The sequence below is a fragment of the Taudactylus pleione genome, unplaced genomic scaffold (genome assembly GCF_031769625.1).
Source record: "Taudactylus pleione unplaced genomic scaffold, aTauple2 ptg000274l, whole genome shotgun sequence".
In the NCBI taxonomy this organism is placed as follows: domain Eukaryota; kingdom Metazoa; phylum Chordata; class Amphibia; order Anura; family Myobatrachidae; genus Taudactylus; species Taudactylus pleione.
This window is the reverse complement of record NW_028284676.1, coordinates 873,259-891,059: the sequence shown is the minus strand read 5'-3', so window position 1 is coordinate 891,059 and position 17,801 is coordinate 873,259. Positions and strand designations below refer to the sequence as shown.

The window sequence follows — 17,801 nt, the reverse complement described above, 5'->3', positions numbered from 1 at the left end:
GAGACCTCTTGGTTCGGATCCATCTTGTAATCAAGGTATCAAAGCCCTGTGAGGGCTCTGTTAAACAATAAGGAGTCTTCTGGTGTATCTGGAGCTAGGAGAAGAGTCTTTGTTATGACCTTTTTTTGGCCTCTATCAGGGGTATTCAATATGGGTGCGATAACATCGTTTTTGCGTTAATATCGGAGCTATGACGTCATTATCACAGGTTTTAGTTTTACACTGTATTCAATATCAAAGACTTATCGCAGTTTTGAAAAGTCTTTGATAAAAAACGGGGATAACTTTTCACCACTGAATAGGTGTCGAAAAAAAGTGCAGAATTGGGGTTTAGGGGTGCAGGCTTAAAAAAAAATAGCCTGCACCCCTGGGACTGACATTTAAAAAAGAACTGTGTCAAAAAAAGTTTTAAAAAAAAATAGGGACACCCCAAAACATGAATTTAAAAATTGGGGTGAAGAAAAAAAAAATGGGAAAAAATTGTTTAACAATAGGGAAATAGGTTCAGGGCTATTCTGCATGTATGCGGCAGGTGTTTTCTAGAATAGAATTATAGCGGCAGGTGCACAAATGCAGAATTTTTAAAAACTTACTTAACCTAAGTGCTCTTCTGCAACACTTCTTCAATGTCGGGAAAAAAACACCTGCTGTGGCTATTTAAATCCCCGACTTTCAATTAAAGGCTAAAACGGGGGTACCCATAGTGTTCCCCCATGTTTTTACAACTTTAGGGGGGGTCTTACAATTATTTTAAGGAAAAATTCGTAACTTACGCAAATCCAACTTCGGAGTTTCCCATTTTCGTTAATTTTATATTGAATACGGGGATAAGCGGGAGCTTAACGCAGGTAAAATCTCCGATATGAAACGTTAACTTCGACAGTGAAGTTAACGTTTCATATTGAATACCCTAATATATCTCTGAGACCCTTTTAATCATCACAGTATATCTTTGAGTTCTGTTATCCTGATGCCCATCGTGTACCTGGAGCGTTCAGATGTCTTGCCTGGGAAGCTACTGCAGCCGTCCTTCTTTGTATCGACTAATCCTACCACCATGGACTATGCACTGATGCACTGCAAGGTTGGGACTGACAGCTTATGATGATGATAGCAATAAAGTTGCGTCTTGTCAGGTTGTCATAAAATAGGGCTCTTTCATATGGGCATGCCAGGTGGGCCAACGACATGTGTCTCCCCCCTCCTGGCTTCCCATGGGCGGGCATTTTGTTTGCTGCTTGTTGCTGTATGTTTTTTAGTAGGGACTTTCAGTAAATTTCATAAAATGTTATGGTATTTGTAATCTGGGCACTGTGTGGTCTTCTTTGTTCCTATTACTTTGTCCAGGTCATAAAGTTGTTGTTTCTATGATTTGAAAGTAGATTCTGCTTTGCTTGTGTTGGTGGAGTTGGTAGGTAGTGGTGGGCCAGTCTCTCTATGTGCATTTCTTAAATTAGGACTTCGTGGTGGAGATTTATCCTTTTGTTTGGTTACCTAGATCTCAAAGTCCTAATGATGAGCACCCAAGAACAAGAACGATCGTTGCAGGTGAGCAGCCATCGTGGGCGGTACTCCCATGACTGAATATGGAGACTAGCAGTTGGTGGTCCATCAACAGGGTGAATTCCTGTTAGTGCAAAAATCGATGGGATGTCTTAACTCCCTGCACCAAACAGAGTATCCGATGCACAGGTGCTGATGTTTTCTCAGTTGATGGTACATGTGTAGGTACAATTACAGAAGTCTGGCATTTGCACATTATCGCAGCTGCGGATCAGAAAGAAATCGCAGCCGCTAAAGCATTACCATCTCCACTTCTAAAACCTCTCACTTTAGTAAATATTCCCCTAGATACCTCATTTTTGTCTCTGACTTTCTGTTGTCACTTTGAGCAAAATTTACTAAGCGGCGGGTTCTAAACCCAGGCGGTTTGATGGCGGGTTCTATTCTGTTCTAAACCCCGGGGGTTTGGTGGCGGTTTTGCAGCGATTTCTAAATGACAGCCCTGTTCTATTCGATTCTAAAATGTGTTTTGAATGTGGTTTGGCGGCGGTTTTGCTATCTGCAGATTTACTAAGGCCAAAACCGCTGCAAAACTGCCGTCAAAAAACAGTTTAGAATAGAATAGAACAGGCTGTCATTTAGAAACCACTGCAAAACCGCCACCAAACCGCCGAGGTTTAGAACAGAATAGAGCCCGCCGTCAAACCGCCAGGGTTAGAACCCACCGCTTAGTAAATTTTGCCCATTGAATCACTTATTAGATGTTTATCTGCCAGCTGTTAGCTCATGTTCATTGCTGACTGATCACATACTTAAAATTCACAGGGGGACTGTGTTAAATGTTAGCAGATACCAAAGTCTATTGAACTAATCTGGGTATAGAAATATAGGGCCTCAGGACTTTGGATAAGCCTGGCATAGGCGACACAGGTGTAGGAGCGATGCTCTACATGCCTCAAAAGAGCTTGATGGGTCGGGTACGGGATCCCAGCGGTCAGGTTGGCGACGGTCAGAATCCCGACAGTCAGAATAGGTAAGTAACCCTGACCCTCCCCCTAAACCACCTTTCCTGCAGCCTCTCCCTGCCCTACTGCAGCCTAAAGCCGGGTACGCACTAGACCAAGCATGTCAAACAAGCGGCCTAGATTAAACATTTTATGAGGCCCGACAGTGTGGGCCCACATATATATGTAATATGCGGCCCACACCCCTGCCACTATTGGAGCTCAGCTTCGATCAGCCAGTGTTTACTCTATTTAAAGCTGGCAACATTGGTCTCTGAAGCAATCAGAAGCCTCTGATCGCTTCAGAGGCCAGCGTTCCCAGTGATGCAGCGTACGGGTGACGTCATGACGTCACCCGCGATGAGATGAGCCTGTGCCTGCCGCTCTGGATCTGATTAGATCCAGTCAGTGGCAGCATCTACGCGGGACGGTGGGAGTAAAGACGGCGTGGACTGGAGCAGTGCCCAGCGGCCATCGTGAACAAAGGTAAGTACTGCACAGCACAGGTGAGTGGGGCCTGTTCTATACTGGGAGGGGGCACAACATAAGGGGCATTACTGGGGGCATAACATAAGGGGCTCTGCATGAGGGGCATTACTGGGGGCTCTGCATAAGGGGCACTACTAAGGACATAACTGGATGCTCTGCATAAGGGGCATTACTGGGGGCTCTGCATAAGGGGCACTACTAGGGACATCACTGGGGGCTCTGCAAAGGGGCATTACTGGGGGCACAACATAAGGGGCATTACTGGGGCACTGCATAATCGGCACTACTAGGGCACTGCATAAAGGGCTTTGCATAATGGGCACAAATTCAGGGGGCATTGCATAAGGGGCACTACTATAGGGGGCACTGCATGTTTTTTTTCTAATAATAAACCTATAAAAATTGCATATAAGACTTTTTTTTTTTTTAGTTTGACATGCCTGCACCAGACGATATATTGTTCGATCCGCTGGATTGGACGACATATCGGGAACATCAGCCAGTGTGTACCAGCTATGTCGCTGACGATGCACGCTCCCGCGCGTCGTCAGCAACATCGCTCGTCAGACCTGCATGCAAGTCCGACGGGCGATATTGTCAGTGGGGGCCATGCTGCTGAATGCAACATGGCCCCCACCGCCGCTACGTTGCTGCCGGCATCGGCAAGTGTGTATGCACTGGCCGATGCCGGCACCCCCGCCGGGTCCCTCAGCTCACGATATCGCACTGGGTACACATCATTTAGTGTGTACAGAGCTTAAAGGTGAGTACACACCTGACAGATATATCTGCAGATCGAGTGATCTGCAGATATACAGTATCTGCAGATGATGGTCGTTCATACACACTGAACGACCATCATCTGCATGCCACGGCGGGTCCTGCGGCCGGGTAGGGAGCGTGGCCTAATCGCGGAAGGTGTGGCCACGCCCCCTTCGAGGAAAAAACAAATAACCATTTGCGGCGCTGGGGAGGGGGGCGCTGTGTGCCCTTCAGCCCAGCACACAGAAAATGGGGGGCGCGATCAGCGCGATTGCTCCCCCCCCCTTTGGTATAGGAGACTGCTCGGGCTGCTACTTTAGCAGCTTCGGATAGTCTCCCAGTGCAGCCCAGCGCACATCAGCTGTGGATGGGGAGCTGTGCCGATCTAGGTAAGTAGTACCCGCTCGCGGCTCCCCCCCCCCTCTTTGCAACCCTGTGTACGGGCGGTCGGCTGATCGCCGTACACACTTGAGGATAGACAGATATGTCTGCAGACATATCTGTTCATATGTCTGTGAACGACGTTGTTCACAGACATATCGTCTGTACACACTGGCCGACGGAGGCACGATAAATTGGCCGAACAATTTATCGGCATATATATTGGCCAGTGTGTACCCAGCTTAACTCTTCCCTCCTGCAGCCTAACCCTTACCCTCCCCCGAGTGCCTAACCCTAACCCTAACACCATTGGGATGTCAGCGGTCTGGATTCTGGAACCGGAATTCCGACTGCTGATGGGATTCCAGCACCAGCAATCTGACCGCCGGCATCCCGACCGTCGGGATGCTTGATGAACCTCTAGTTTCAGATTACATTTTAGAAAACATTTTTCAGTATTTCTTTAACATCATATGTTGGATCAGGCCAATCACATTAGGCTTTCTCTCTTCCCCTCACCTCATCATATCTGCATCGGTCACCTCCCGCCGCAGCTCGCTCAGAAATTTAATAGATGCCCTTAGGGCCACCTGGGCTGCTACATCATGCAGAAAATGGTGGGGGGAGAACATAGCAGTGGCGGTGTCCTTGTTGATCCCACCCCGGGCACTGCGTTGTCTGCTGTCGTCAAAGGGTCCACCGTGACTGCACTTTCCTAACACAGAGGAACGAAATAGACTGGAAGTTATACACATTTATAACTAACCAGGCCAGAGTGATCAGAGCATGACATAGTAGATCGTTATACATCATTTCTATGATGGGAAATGTGCAGATTATGGCCGGTGTATCAGGAGGATAGTTGGCTTTGGGCCATGGTGAAGCTGAGGTGTGCAATCATCATGATACTTAGCCTGTATAAATGGGATTTCTCTGAGGACACCCAAGCCCAGGGTCTGTTACTCCATGTCTGTCATTCTGTGAATCAGTTATTCTAAGTTTTCCTGGCAGCTGCCAGATTCTTCCCACTGCTGATAAACATCTACACCGGAGGTTCCCAAACGCCGCCATTACAGTCCACATTTTAAGGATATCCATGCTGGAGCACAGGTGACTTAATTAGTACCTCAGTCAATTTGATTTAACCATCTGGGCTCAAGCATGGATATCCTTTAAACCTGGACTGTAATGGTGGGGTTTGGGAACCTCTAATCCAGTGTTTCTCAAACTCGGTCCTCAGGACCCCACACAGGTCACGTTTTCCAGGTCACCCAGCAGGTGCACAGGTGTAGTCATTAGTCACTGACACATTTTAAAAGATCCACAGGTGGAGCTAATTTCACTTGTGATTCTCTCAGGAGACATGTAAAATATGCACCGTTTGGGGTCCTGAGGACCGAGTTTGATAACCTGTGCTCTAATCGACAGGTTCTCAAACTCGGTCCTCAGGATCCCAAACAGTGCATGTTTTCCAGGTCTCCTCATAGAATCACAAGTGAAATAATTATTTCCACCTTTGAATTTTTTAAAATGTGTCCCTGAGTAATGAGTACACCTGTGCACCTGCTGGGTGACCTGGAAAATGTGAACTGTGTGGGGTCCTGAGGACCGAGTTTGAGAAACACTGCTTTAATCTATACAATTTTACACTATATTGCAATGAAAACCTTTATTTAGAGCACCATATTATCTGAAGTTTACAGTGCACAAGTAGATAGGTTAGAATGCTGCCATAAGGCACATTAATGTTGCATGCATTATATAGTGCCCTGGGTTATACTGTCTCCAGGGTCACACTATATGGGACAGAACAATGTAGTGAGGAATGTACGCACCTTGCGGCTTCTCAGGGGTCTCTCCGTAGTATCCCGACGTCAGGAGATGTCTTTTTTGAATGGCTGCTGCAATGTTACTCTGACAAGAGACATCAGTGCAATCTGTACAGGTTTGATCAAAGACTGAGAGATGGAGAGAAAAGAGAAATAGAAGGAGAGGTCACAGGGTGGGTATAGAGGGGAGTATCAGTGGGAGGGAGAGGTCACAGGGTGGGTATAGAGGCGAGTATCAGTGGGAGGGAGAGGGAAGGACAGACATGGGGTAGTGTCGTGATACTGAGAGATGGAGAGAAAAGAGAAATAGAGGGAGAGGTCACAGGGTGAGTATAGAGGTGAGTATCAGTGGGAGGGAGAGGGAAGGACAGACATGGGGTAGTGTCGTGATACTGAGAGATGGAGAGAAAAGAGAAATAGAGGGAGAGGTCACAGGGTGGGTATAGAGGTGAGTATCAGTGGGAGGGAGAGGTCACAGGGTGGGTATAGAGGTGAGTATCAGTGGGAGGGAGAGGTCACAGGGTGGGTATAGAGGTGAGTATCAGTGGGAGGGAGAGGTCACAGGGTGAGTATAGAGGTGAGCATCAGTGGGAGGGAGAGGTCACAGGGTGAGTATAGAGGTGAGTATCAGTGGGAGGGAGAGGGAAGGACAGACATTGGGTAGTGTCGTGATACTGAGAGATGGAGAGAAAAAAGAAATAGAGGGAGAGGTCACAGGGTGAGTATAGAGGCGAGTATCAGTGGGAGGGAGAGGTCACAGGGTGGGTATAGAGGCGAGTATCAGTGGGAGGGAGAGGTCACAGGGTGAGTATAGAGGTGAGTATCAGTGGGAGGGAGAGGGAAGGACAGACATGGGGTAGTGTCGTGATACTGAGAGATGGAGAGAAGAAAGAAATAGAGGGAGAGGTCACAGGGTGAGTATAGAAGTGAGTATCAGTGGGAGGGAGAGGTCACAGAGTGAGTATAGAGGTGAGTATCAGTAGGAGGGAGAGGGAAGGACAGACATGGGTTAGTGTCGCTATACTGAGAGATGGAGAGAAAAGAGAAATAAAGGGAGAGGTCACAGGGTGGGTATAGAGGCGAGTATCAGTGGGAGGGAGAGGTCACAGGGTGAGTATAGAGGCGAGTATCAGTGGGAGGGAGAGGTCACAGAGTGAGTATAGAGGTGAGCATCAGTGGGAGGGAGAGGGAAGGACAGACATGGGTTAGTGTCGCTATACTGAGAGATGGAGAGAAAAGAGAAATAAAGGGAGAGGTCACAGGGTGGGTATAGAGGCGAGTATCAGTGGGAGGGAGAGGTCACAGGGTGGGTATAGAGGCGAGTATCAGTGGGAGGGAGAGGTCACAGGGTGAGTATAGAGGTAAGTATCAGTGGGAGGGAAAGGGAAGGACAGACATGGGGTAGTGTCACGATACTGAGAGATAGAGAGAAGAGAGAAATAAAGGGAGAGGTCACAGGGTGGGTATAGAGGTGAGTATCTGTGGGAGGGAGAGGGAAGCACAGACATGGGGTAGTGTCGTGATACTGAGAGATGGAGAGAAGACAGAAATAAAGGGAGAGGTCACAGGGTGAGTATAGAGGTGAGTATCAGTGGGAAGGAGAGGGAAGGACAGACATGGGGTAGTGTCATGATACTGATTGATGGAGAGAAAATAGGAATAGAGGGAGAGGTCACAGGGTGAGTATAGAGGTGATTTTCAGTGGGAGGGAGAGGGAAGGACAGACATGGGGTAGTGTCGCGATACTGAGAGATGGAGAGAAAAGAGAAATAAAGGGAGAGGTCACAGGGTGAGTATCAGTGGGAAGGAGAGGGAAGGACAGACATGGGGTAGTGTCGTGATACTGAGAGATGGAGAGAAGAGAGAAATAAAGGGAGAGGTCACAGGGTGAGTATAGAGGTGAGTATCAGTGGGAGGGAGAGGGAAGGACAGACATGGGGTAGTGTTGTGATACTGAGAGATGGAGAGAATAGAGGGAGAGGTCACAGGGTGAGTATAGAGGCGAGTATCAGTGGGAGGGAGAGGGAAGGACAGACATGGGGTAGTGTCGCTATACTGAGAGATGGGGAGAATAGAGGGAGAGGTCACAGGGTGGGTATAGAGGCGAGTATCAGTGGGAGGGAGAGGGAAGGACAGACATCGGGTAATGTCGCAAACACTCAGAAATAAAGTCGCAGAAGTAAGGAACAGACGAGAATGCAGCTCCTGCAAGAACTTATGACCTTTAGGAAGAGCATCTGTAAGGGAAGACTATGGGTCAATAATGTAACAAGAAAAAAGGGCGCCCTCCAAGAACTCAGCTGAAATGTGTCCAGCAGCTAAACCAGGGGTCCACTGCCACCCATAAACCAAGGGGAAATATATTAACAAATTGATAGCGCCAAGCATTAGACGCTTGAAGGGGAAGACTAGTCTTGTCCTTACAACACATCATTCATCTCCTGATATACTTTGTGCTGCTGGGGATCCTGCTCTATACCCTATATAACGGTCAGTATGGATTGCCATCGGTAGTGTTACCATCAATGGAAAAAATAGCAAATAGCTATCAATGGCTACAAACTATTCAAAGGATGACCATCGATGTTTTCACCAACCGATGGTTATCCCTGTTTTGTGACTGACTGGCCCATGGGCCAAACAGAACCTGGAAACGTGGCTTCATGGGTGCTGGGAGCAGAACTCTGGGGACCCTGCTCTATACCCTATATAACTGTCAGTCTGTAGCTTCCTGCATCCACATCTCACATCATGTCACTGCCTCTTTCACATGCAGCCCTGCCCTCCTTAACACATCATTCATCTCCTGATATACTTTGTGCTGCTGGGGACCCTGCTCTATACCCTATATAACTGTCAGTCTGTGGCTTCCTGCATTCCCATCTCACATCATGACACTGCCTCTGTCACATGCAGCCCTGCCCTCACTAACACATCATTCATCTCCTGATATACTTTGTACTGCTGGGGACCCTGCTCTATACCCTATATAACTGTCAGTCTGCAGCTTCCTGCATCCACACCTCACATCATGACACTGCCTCTTTCACATGCACCCCTGCCCTCACTAACATAATCAGATGAAAGAATTGGGGACTGAGGGCCTGATTCAGAGCCGCTCGCTCTGACAGAGCGCTCGCTCTGAATCAGGGCCGGGCTTTTTTTTTTTTTTGGAGCGGCCTCTTGGCCGCTCGCATAGCTGTGGGTGACCACCCACAGCTATTGCGAGAGGCCATGATGATGGTCGCGATGGTCAAGACCATTGGGCTTGCGACGAGACCCTTGTGGTAGGGTCTCGTTCTTCGCACGCCCCAGAGAGCTTTCGGCTCTAACAGAGATGGAAGCTCTCCACTGACATCACTCATGGCCCGTCTGGCCCGTCTACCAAAATGGGCGAGCTGTCAATCAACATCGACAGCTCGCCCCCTTTGGTGCGAGACCCAGAGCGACGGATTGCCCGTCGCTAGCCGGGTCTCGCGCATGCACACGATGGAGCCGGCTCCGTCGTGCGCATACGCTGTGGGCCACCATCAACCCGGTTGCCAGCGCTCAGTCTGAATCAGGCCCTGAGCTCATCTTCTGCTCCTTTCTTGCTGCTGTGACCTTTTCTATGATCTGATTGGCTGATAAATAGACAGACAAGAAAAATGAAGTCCACCAGGTGGCCAGACCCCTTCAAACACATCTTAGAAAATTAGAAATATCAGGGAGATGGAATTTAGGGAAGTCTGTCCTACCTCCAGCAATAGAGGAGATGTGCCTCCCGGGAGTAGCGAGGTCAGGGTGAACGTCTGTGTGTCCCAGCTCTACCCAGTTTGTGTGGCTGTAAAAGTCCTAAGGGAGTGGAAGAGAGGAAGTGGGAACATTGACAGACAAGGTCACGCGGATGATAGCAAGAGATGGACAAGCAGAAGCAAATATACTGTAATTATGGAGAGGGGAATATTCTTACTTAGTAAAACATTCTTAGCAAAAAAGAGCAACAACCAGTACTGACACCTGCTGGCCAGTTTTTGAGGAGTTGCTTTATTTTTCTTTGTTTTTGTCTAATCAGTATTAGGGATGGCCATCGGTTGGGTGTGCATCGATGGTTACCTTGATGGACCCATCAGTGATGAACCACCTCGATGGCCACCGCTGATGGTGGTACGGTGGGCCACCGGCCAATCAAAAATGGGGGTGGGCTTAGCTGCTGCCTGGAGGCGGGGTTAAGCTCCGTCCTGACAAGGAAAAAGAAACATTGGCTCCCTTTCATCCAACAACGGTGGAGAACAATTGGTTCTCTGCCATCGATGGCAAAACTAGCTAACAGCGATTGGTCACTGTTTTGAAAACATCGTTGGTCGATGGCCATCCCTAATCAGTATTTTGTGGTGGGCACAAAGCATGTACAGTACCTGCAGCGAGTGCAGTATCTGCCCCAATGTCTCCCGGGCTCCTTCATACTCTTTGGCCTTGATGTTCCTCACTAGGTCCTCCCGGGCCCGAAGCAGGAGGCTGTTCCCCTGTCTCACTCTCTCAGAGTCGAAGTGACGTATGGGGTCGTTGCGGGTCCCATTAAGAAAGTCCATGTTGGCGTTGGCACTGACGATTTGTCTCAAGGAGGCTCGGAACTGACGCAGGGACACTTCATCTCCATAATATGCCCCCAATATGTCATCCGCTATCAGTGTCCTGCCCTGCCAGACCAAGAGACATGCACAACATTAAAAGCACAATCCCCCCTCTAATATAACGTACAAACATAGGGAAGGCGTACTGTAAAAAGAGCAGTGTAATAAATTATTGTATATGCTATATTATTCTCTTCCTTTTTTGTATGTTATGGAAACATATTTATTATTAATGCACTGCGTGAAATTATGCAGAAATGTCCAGGAACATTATTTTCCTTTAAGTACTGCTGATGAAATACGCCCATTTGTGGGGATTTCTCTGGAGTATAGGATGTCCTTGTCCAGGGGCATAACTTTACGTCAGTGGGTTCCACAGCAAAATTGCTTGCAAGAGGACGGGGTCTTGGAAATGTCTTTCCGATCACCACCACTTTGGAGGTCCCACCACTGCTCTTTCAATCATGCCCAGGGGCTGGTGCATATGCAGAGGAGCTTTCAGGACCAACACAGTAATACTAAAAGCCCAAATTAGGTACCACTGTGCACGCAGCCAGCCCCCGCACATATGCAGTAGATAAGAGTAGGGACCTCCAGAATGGAATGAAAACTCATAGCTGGCCCCATGGCAGCTCCACAGCAGTAGTTACTCCTCTGCCCTTGTACATAAGTCACTAACTACAAGCCCTTCTTCTAAATCTCCATATACTTCTCCTTCTTTGAGCCCCCATTTTCCCAGTTTAACCTCTTCACTTAGCATGTGAGCTCTGACAGGCAGGGCCCTCATTCCTCATGTTCCTCCATTGGCACTATCCATGCCATCTGTGCTCCTTGTCTTATGTCTACAAGTGCGTTCAATGACTCTGCTACTGATTGCTTGCCCTGTGTGCAGGCTCATCAAGTACCAAACTGCCTCACAAGATAGTGAGTCATCCTACCTTCTCCCACGTCCTCATCCTACCTTTCATTTATTTTCTATGTTGCTCCTAGATAAGTAACTTTACATTGTATGCAGGGTCGGTGCAAGGTATCTTGGCACCCTAGGTATTGCTTCAGCGTAGCATTTCCCCCCCATCTACACTCCAAGTTCCACCTCTTTGGCGGTAAGGGTCCAAAGTGCACATGACTGTGCACAATCACTTTTGCGCATGCTCATTTTCAGAGCATACACAGGGCCCGATTCACTACGGATCGCAATTGCGATTACGCACGCAGTTCAACTGTGATAGTATGCTAATTCTTTGTGATCACTATCCCATCGCAGCACTACACAAGGACGCACACTTTACTTTGCACACATACGTAACCCTTAGCAAGACTGCGAAACCATCGGTACAATGGAGTACCATCGCAGCCTCATGCACACTTGCACAAGCCCTGACCTTACTCAGAACTTGCTAACGTCATCGCACGCTATCAGGCATCAGACTCATAATGCATCGCAGTGGATCATTTGTGCACGCCTCTGCAATGGCGTCTGAATGCACTGGGGCGCCTGCATTTCACAGACCACCCCCCTGTCACATCCCACAAACGGCACTTCCTGTCAATCACTCTGCGAAGGATCAGCGTAGTCACTGCAGTCCCCATCGCAGCGCCAGGTTTGCTCAAATTGCAATGTATACGCACAACAAAACAATCGCCCTATTGCGTGTGAAATCGCAGTTGCGAACGGTAATGAATCAGGCCCACAGTGTACACAACATACTGTATGCTATATAAACAGGTGCACATTCAACACCTCATCAGCAACATAGTTCATACTGAATATTAGATTGATCATGAAGTTATGATTCATCCAATATTCAATGCAACGTCTGTAATAACACTATTCCACATCATGTGTGAGCTTCACCAGAAAGTGTCTGACTGGGATGCAGTCAGAAAGCCGACGGTCGAAATGCCGACCGCCGGCTTCTCTTCTGTCTAATTCCGGCAAGGTACTAATGACAGGCGACAAAATCCCGACGCCTGTCATTAGACCTACGCCGGGAGCCCGATGCCCAGCATACCGAACACAGGTAAGCCGGTCGTGGACAGCCGAGCGGGGGGGAGGTTAGGTTTTAGGGCTCCTGGGGGGATTTAGGGTCAGACTCCCCCCCGGGAGGGTTAGGTTTAGCCTAGGGGAAGGGGGGGTTAGGGTGAGGCACCCCCCAGGGGAGGTTAGGGTTAGGCACCCCCCCGGGAGACTTAGGTTTAGGCTGCGTGGAAGGAGGGGGTTAGGGTTAGGCACTAGGGGGGGAGGTTAGGGTTAGGCACCCCTAATGGAGGATTAGGTTAGGGGATTAGGTTAGCGGCACTTACCTTAAGTAGCGGTCGGGATCTTCACCCCTGCCAGGCTTCCGCTGTCGGCCATGCGGCCGGCGGTATTACATACTGATTCAGTCTGACTGTATCTTGGGCTGAATATACCACAAATGTTTATAAATACCTCCGGTCACCTGTGCTGGGTAGCATCCGATCGGATCCCTCATTGCAGCGCGATGCGGTAGAAGCCCATAGGCTTCTATAGGGTAACGCCAGCGAAAGCTGGCGTTACCCTCCGCATCGTAGCCCGGCGGCTAGGAGAATGATGCATACGGAAAATGCGGTAAACAAAGGTTTTACCGCAATTTCCGTTTAGTGCATCTCGGCCCATGGCTTGCTATATCTAGCCCTTAATGTCTGCCACAGGAGTAGAGTTTGTCTCATTTGCAGAAAGAAGGACTGTCCCAGCCTCGTCTGTAAGGGGAGTCTAGAGACTAAAGGAAGGGTGGTTACTGCATTAGGACATTGGCCATTTTGTCCTCACTGTACAGTATCTGGGGGTATATTTACTAAAGTGAGAGTTTGTAGAAGAAGTGGAGATGTAGCAACCACCAACAACCAATCAGTTTCTACTTAGCATTTAACTAGCACCTTCTAGAAGATAATAGCTAGAATCTGATTGGTTGCTATGGGCAACATCTCCATTTCTACAAACTCTGAACTCTACATCCAGGAGGCGTCATCAGAGAGGATAATAGTCTACAAACTAAAAACACTACAAGGTATCACCTACAGAAGGGGGCCGCTAGCGTCCTGTGGGTTTACAAGCTGATACGGTCATCTCTAATAAAAACCTGTCTGCTAGTCATCACTTATGAGCCACTGATGAGAGTTATAATAATCACAAAGTGTAAGAAGATCATCCTGTTATTATAAGTAGCGTTAGACTAATGCTAGAACCAGAAGGCTTCTCTGGGCATTTGTCATAATACAGCACCACAGAGAACAGCTTCGCTACCCAAACAGATCTCCTACTTAGCTTCTGGCTGAGGACCTTGCGGTGAGTCAGCGCTATGCTGCTCTCAGAATATAACAATACGTCCCCTGAAGCAGCACATTACATCATTGGCCATCTCAGCAGGGGGTCATTTATTAGTGAAAGGATATAACGAGACTATAGCATCATTATTTCTCCATGCACCTGCTACCTCCTCCATCTCCCATCCTCCTCCTCTTCCTGGCAACTCTATTGTGGCTATTAATATAGTGACTGACAGGGCTGCACACAGTTCCCTAAAATGTAAGGAAATGACAAATCTAGGGGGAAACTGAAGGCAGGGATGAGGCGCTCCCATTCAGAGCAATAGTTATATACTCGTAGTCTCCAGCAGGATATTCTCAGACATTGCGGCCTTCTGGCACTTGTGTCGTGTCTAGCCCAACAACATTTAAGCTGCATACAAACACAACGATTTTGTAAATGAATGATTTTAGTAAACGATTTTCGTTCATTTTTTTAAGGGAAAAATTAACCAAAATCGTTTACTAAAATCGTTCATTTACTAAATGTAATGAACGATTTTTGCATATTCCCTTAATGAAAATCGTTGAGTTGGTCAGTCTGACTGAACTACAAAAGTGACTAGCATGTACGATATTTGTTCATCGTTTTAACTTAGAAAGTGAACAATTTTTTTCAACGATTGAACATTAAACGATATCGTTCAAAAAATCGTTGTGTGTGTATGCACCTTACATTCAACACAGTAATAGATGTAAAGCACCATATACTATATAAATGAACGCAACTGAAGATATGTAATACATTATACAGAGTGTACATTATGTGCATAGGATGTACATTTAAAAAGCAATAGACTGCAAACAAAATCAGATACAATATAGTTACATAATACTGGTCTAGAATATGCAATAACATTGTGCTGAGTTACCTAAGGGGTAAATTTACTAAAGGTCGATTTAGATCGATGTAAAATTTTAATTGAAGTTGAAACCCTGAGGCGGAGATGTACTAAACTGGGTACACACTGCACAGATATATCTGCATATGATAGATGTTCATACACACTGAACCACCATCATCTGTTTTCTGTGTGTTGGAGGGGGGCAGGTTCCACCGGCTGGGGGCACGTCGCGCCCCCCTCCCCTCGGCTGCCGCTGCAAATGTACGGCCGGTCGGCTGACCGCCTGTACACACAGCACGATGCCCCAATATATCTGCAGATACACAACGTCGTTCACAGACATATCGCTGGTACACACTGGCCGACGGGCCCCCGATATATTGACCGATCAATTGGCCAATATATCTGCCAGTGTGTACCCAGCTTAAGCCTTGGAGAGTGATACAGTGGAGAGGGATAAAGTATCAACCAATCAGCCCCTAACTGTCATTTTTCAAACACAGCCTGTAAACTGACAGGAGCTGATTGGTTGGTACTTTATCACTCTCCAAGGCTTAGTACATCTCCATACACATATTTTGCAGTCTGAAAGCCTGTTGATGTTGTTCGATTTTAAATCGATCTAAATCGACCTTTAGTGAATTGACGCTAATTATTGGTTCTGGTGCATGTGTACACTGATAATAAACACGGCTATGAAGACCAAGTGCACCAATACAACATATTGCCGACTATCCATAGCTAGTTCTGTGCACGCAATGTGGGAGCAGTTGCGGCCGCCTTGCGTTCACCTCTGTACCAGCCCCTCTGGGTTTACGTCTCAAGGCTCTGTAATCATAAACACACTTCACTTTCTGGAAGTAGGTTACCTTCTGTGTGTCTTTATAGAAGCGTTCATCAATACCACTTCATCAACAAAACTCAGTTTGGGCGCAGCCATGTTGGACTCAGTCACCTGACTCTCCTCCACCACTCAGAGAGCTGCTCCCAGACCAGCTGATTGCATCAGCCAATCTCTGTGAGACCCAGGGTACAAATATCTTCCACTGACAGCATTCAGTGCCTGAGCTTCGTTGCTGTTAGACATCCAAGGCTCCAGCTCCCTGACTAGTTGTCTTGTCTACCCATACTCAGGGCTGCCAACAGCTCTGCCGGGTCCAGGTAAAGGGAGGGGCGTGGTCAATTGGGGAGGCATGGCCAGACCCCCTCCTTCCGAGAAAAAAAAAATGACAGTGTTTGCAGCCACATAGGGGGCGCATGTGTCAGGGGGTGGGGGCCCAATCGCTCCCCCGAGAGGCATATAACGCTGGGAGAGAGGTCTGACTACTTCTGCAGCAGCCTCTCTCCCTAGCCCTGCACACAGCGTGACAGTAGTGTGTGTGCTGGGCTGGGGAGAGAGGCTGCTTCAGAAGAAGTCAGTCCTCTCTCCCTGCTGCCCGAAGTTGATGGCGTCGACTGGGGCGGGGTGTGGGATGGGCTGCAGGACGCAGGCCCCCGCCAGGCCTCTACAATAGGCCCGGCGCCCGGCCATACTTTCCAACTCTTCCTGATTGTCAGAGAGACTCCCTGAAATAGCAATCTCCCCGAAGAGTCTAGCAATCTCCATGATTTCACCTTACCCCATTATGAAGCTGGTATATACAAAAAAAGATATATATATATATATAAAATATATATGTACATTCAAATTGGATCATTAGTATCATTTCCCTGCATTGGGTATAAGGCACAATGATCCCTATGGCTACATGCATTTTCTGACAAGCATCAGTGTGTTTTCATCACCAAACAGATCTTACTGACTGTTTTGGGGCTCATTTACATTTGTATGTAAATCAATTTTATGGCACGCCTCTCAGATGTAGCAGGACACCTCCACATTACCGCCGCGCTCATAGGTGTTACTTTCACAATCTCCCTGAAATGCTTTTTGAAAAGTAGGGAAGTATGTGTCTACCTCAGTGGTGATTCCACTCCGGCTCCAGTTGCTAAGTCCAGTCCCACACCAGCTCCAGTTACACTATAGTCTGTTCCCACACAGGCTCCAGTTGCGCTATAGTCCAGTCCCACTCCGGCTTCACTTTGTGCTATTGTCTGGTCCCAATCCGGTTCCAGCTTGTGCTACAGTCCGGTCCCAATCCGGCACCAGTCCAGTCCCAATCCTGTTCCAGTTGTTTCATTCCGGTCCTAGCCCGGCCCTGCTACAGTACTGTCCTGTTGCCTACATCAACTCATACCCAGCCTATGCTGTCTCGCTGAGTCCTGTGTGCTGATTCTATTGGCTTCTGCAGTCATCATTACATCTCTCTCTCTCTGAACACTTATCTGCTGCACCACCTATGAGAAAGTGTTACATATGCCCTTCCTTGCTTCAGGCCTCCTCAGCTACTAGAGAGCAAGTATCTGGGTCTCTCCTGGATAATCCTGAATCCCCATTCCTGTCAATTTCCAATGATAAAGCATGGAGGCGCTGCTGAAGAGCGTCACGCCAGGTGGCTCATTAGTTGCATTATGCGGTCGGAATCCATGGTTACCAGGGTGATAGCCACCACTTCAGTACGTAGCTTCTCTACTGGGCATTTCTGCCTAGTGGTCCTAGACCTAGAGAATGCAGAGTGGAATGAATGCAGGGAAATTCCCCTACATTAATTCCAGACTGGTGCAGGCTTTGATGTTGAAGCTCTGTGCACATGTGCCAGGGGGGAGACGTTATGACTTTTTTTTTTCAGTGTTACGCTACGTTCCCTTACGAAACTTTCTGTGTGGCGCGACTCATGGTGTATGGAGCAACAGACTAGCTGGGCACATCTGTAGTTCATCATTATTATATAACATGCACAAATTATACATAGAAACAGGACAGGGCGGTATAAATTCAACATGAGACCGAGCTTACCATCTAGAGAGATCTTGATGAAAGATAACATGGTGTCAACAGAGTAAGATAGTAGGGTCTAAGGGGCAATCTCTTCACCTCTCCTTTGGGAGCAGGGCACGGTTCTATGCATGCGAAGTCTGCTGACTACCCACACACGAGTGGTGAGTGCC

The 17,801-nt window shown here is 47.9% G+C and overlaps 1 protein-coding gene across 1 annotated transcript in view; it reads right to left on the bottom strand.

Moving 5' to 3' along the window:
- The window catches only part of VWA7 (von Willebrand factor A domain containing 7), a 53,572-nt gene that overhangs the window by 21,871 nt on the left and 13,900 nt on the right, over window positions 1-17,801 (bottom strand). Inside the window, exons 3-6 of the mRNA XM_088481498.1 lie at window positions 10,366-10,647; window positions 9,706-9,802; window positions 5,975-6,097; window positions 4,659-4,854 (exon numbers count right to left, since the gene is read on the bottom strand). Of these exons, the coding sequence (XP_088337624.1) occupies window positions 4,659-4,854; window positions 5,975-6,097; window positions 9,706-9,802; window positions 10,366-10,647 (698 nt within the window). The remainder of the gene's footprint in view (window positions 1-4,658; window positions 4,855-5,974; window positions 6,098-9,705; window positions 9,803-10,365; window positions 10,648-17,801) is intronic.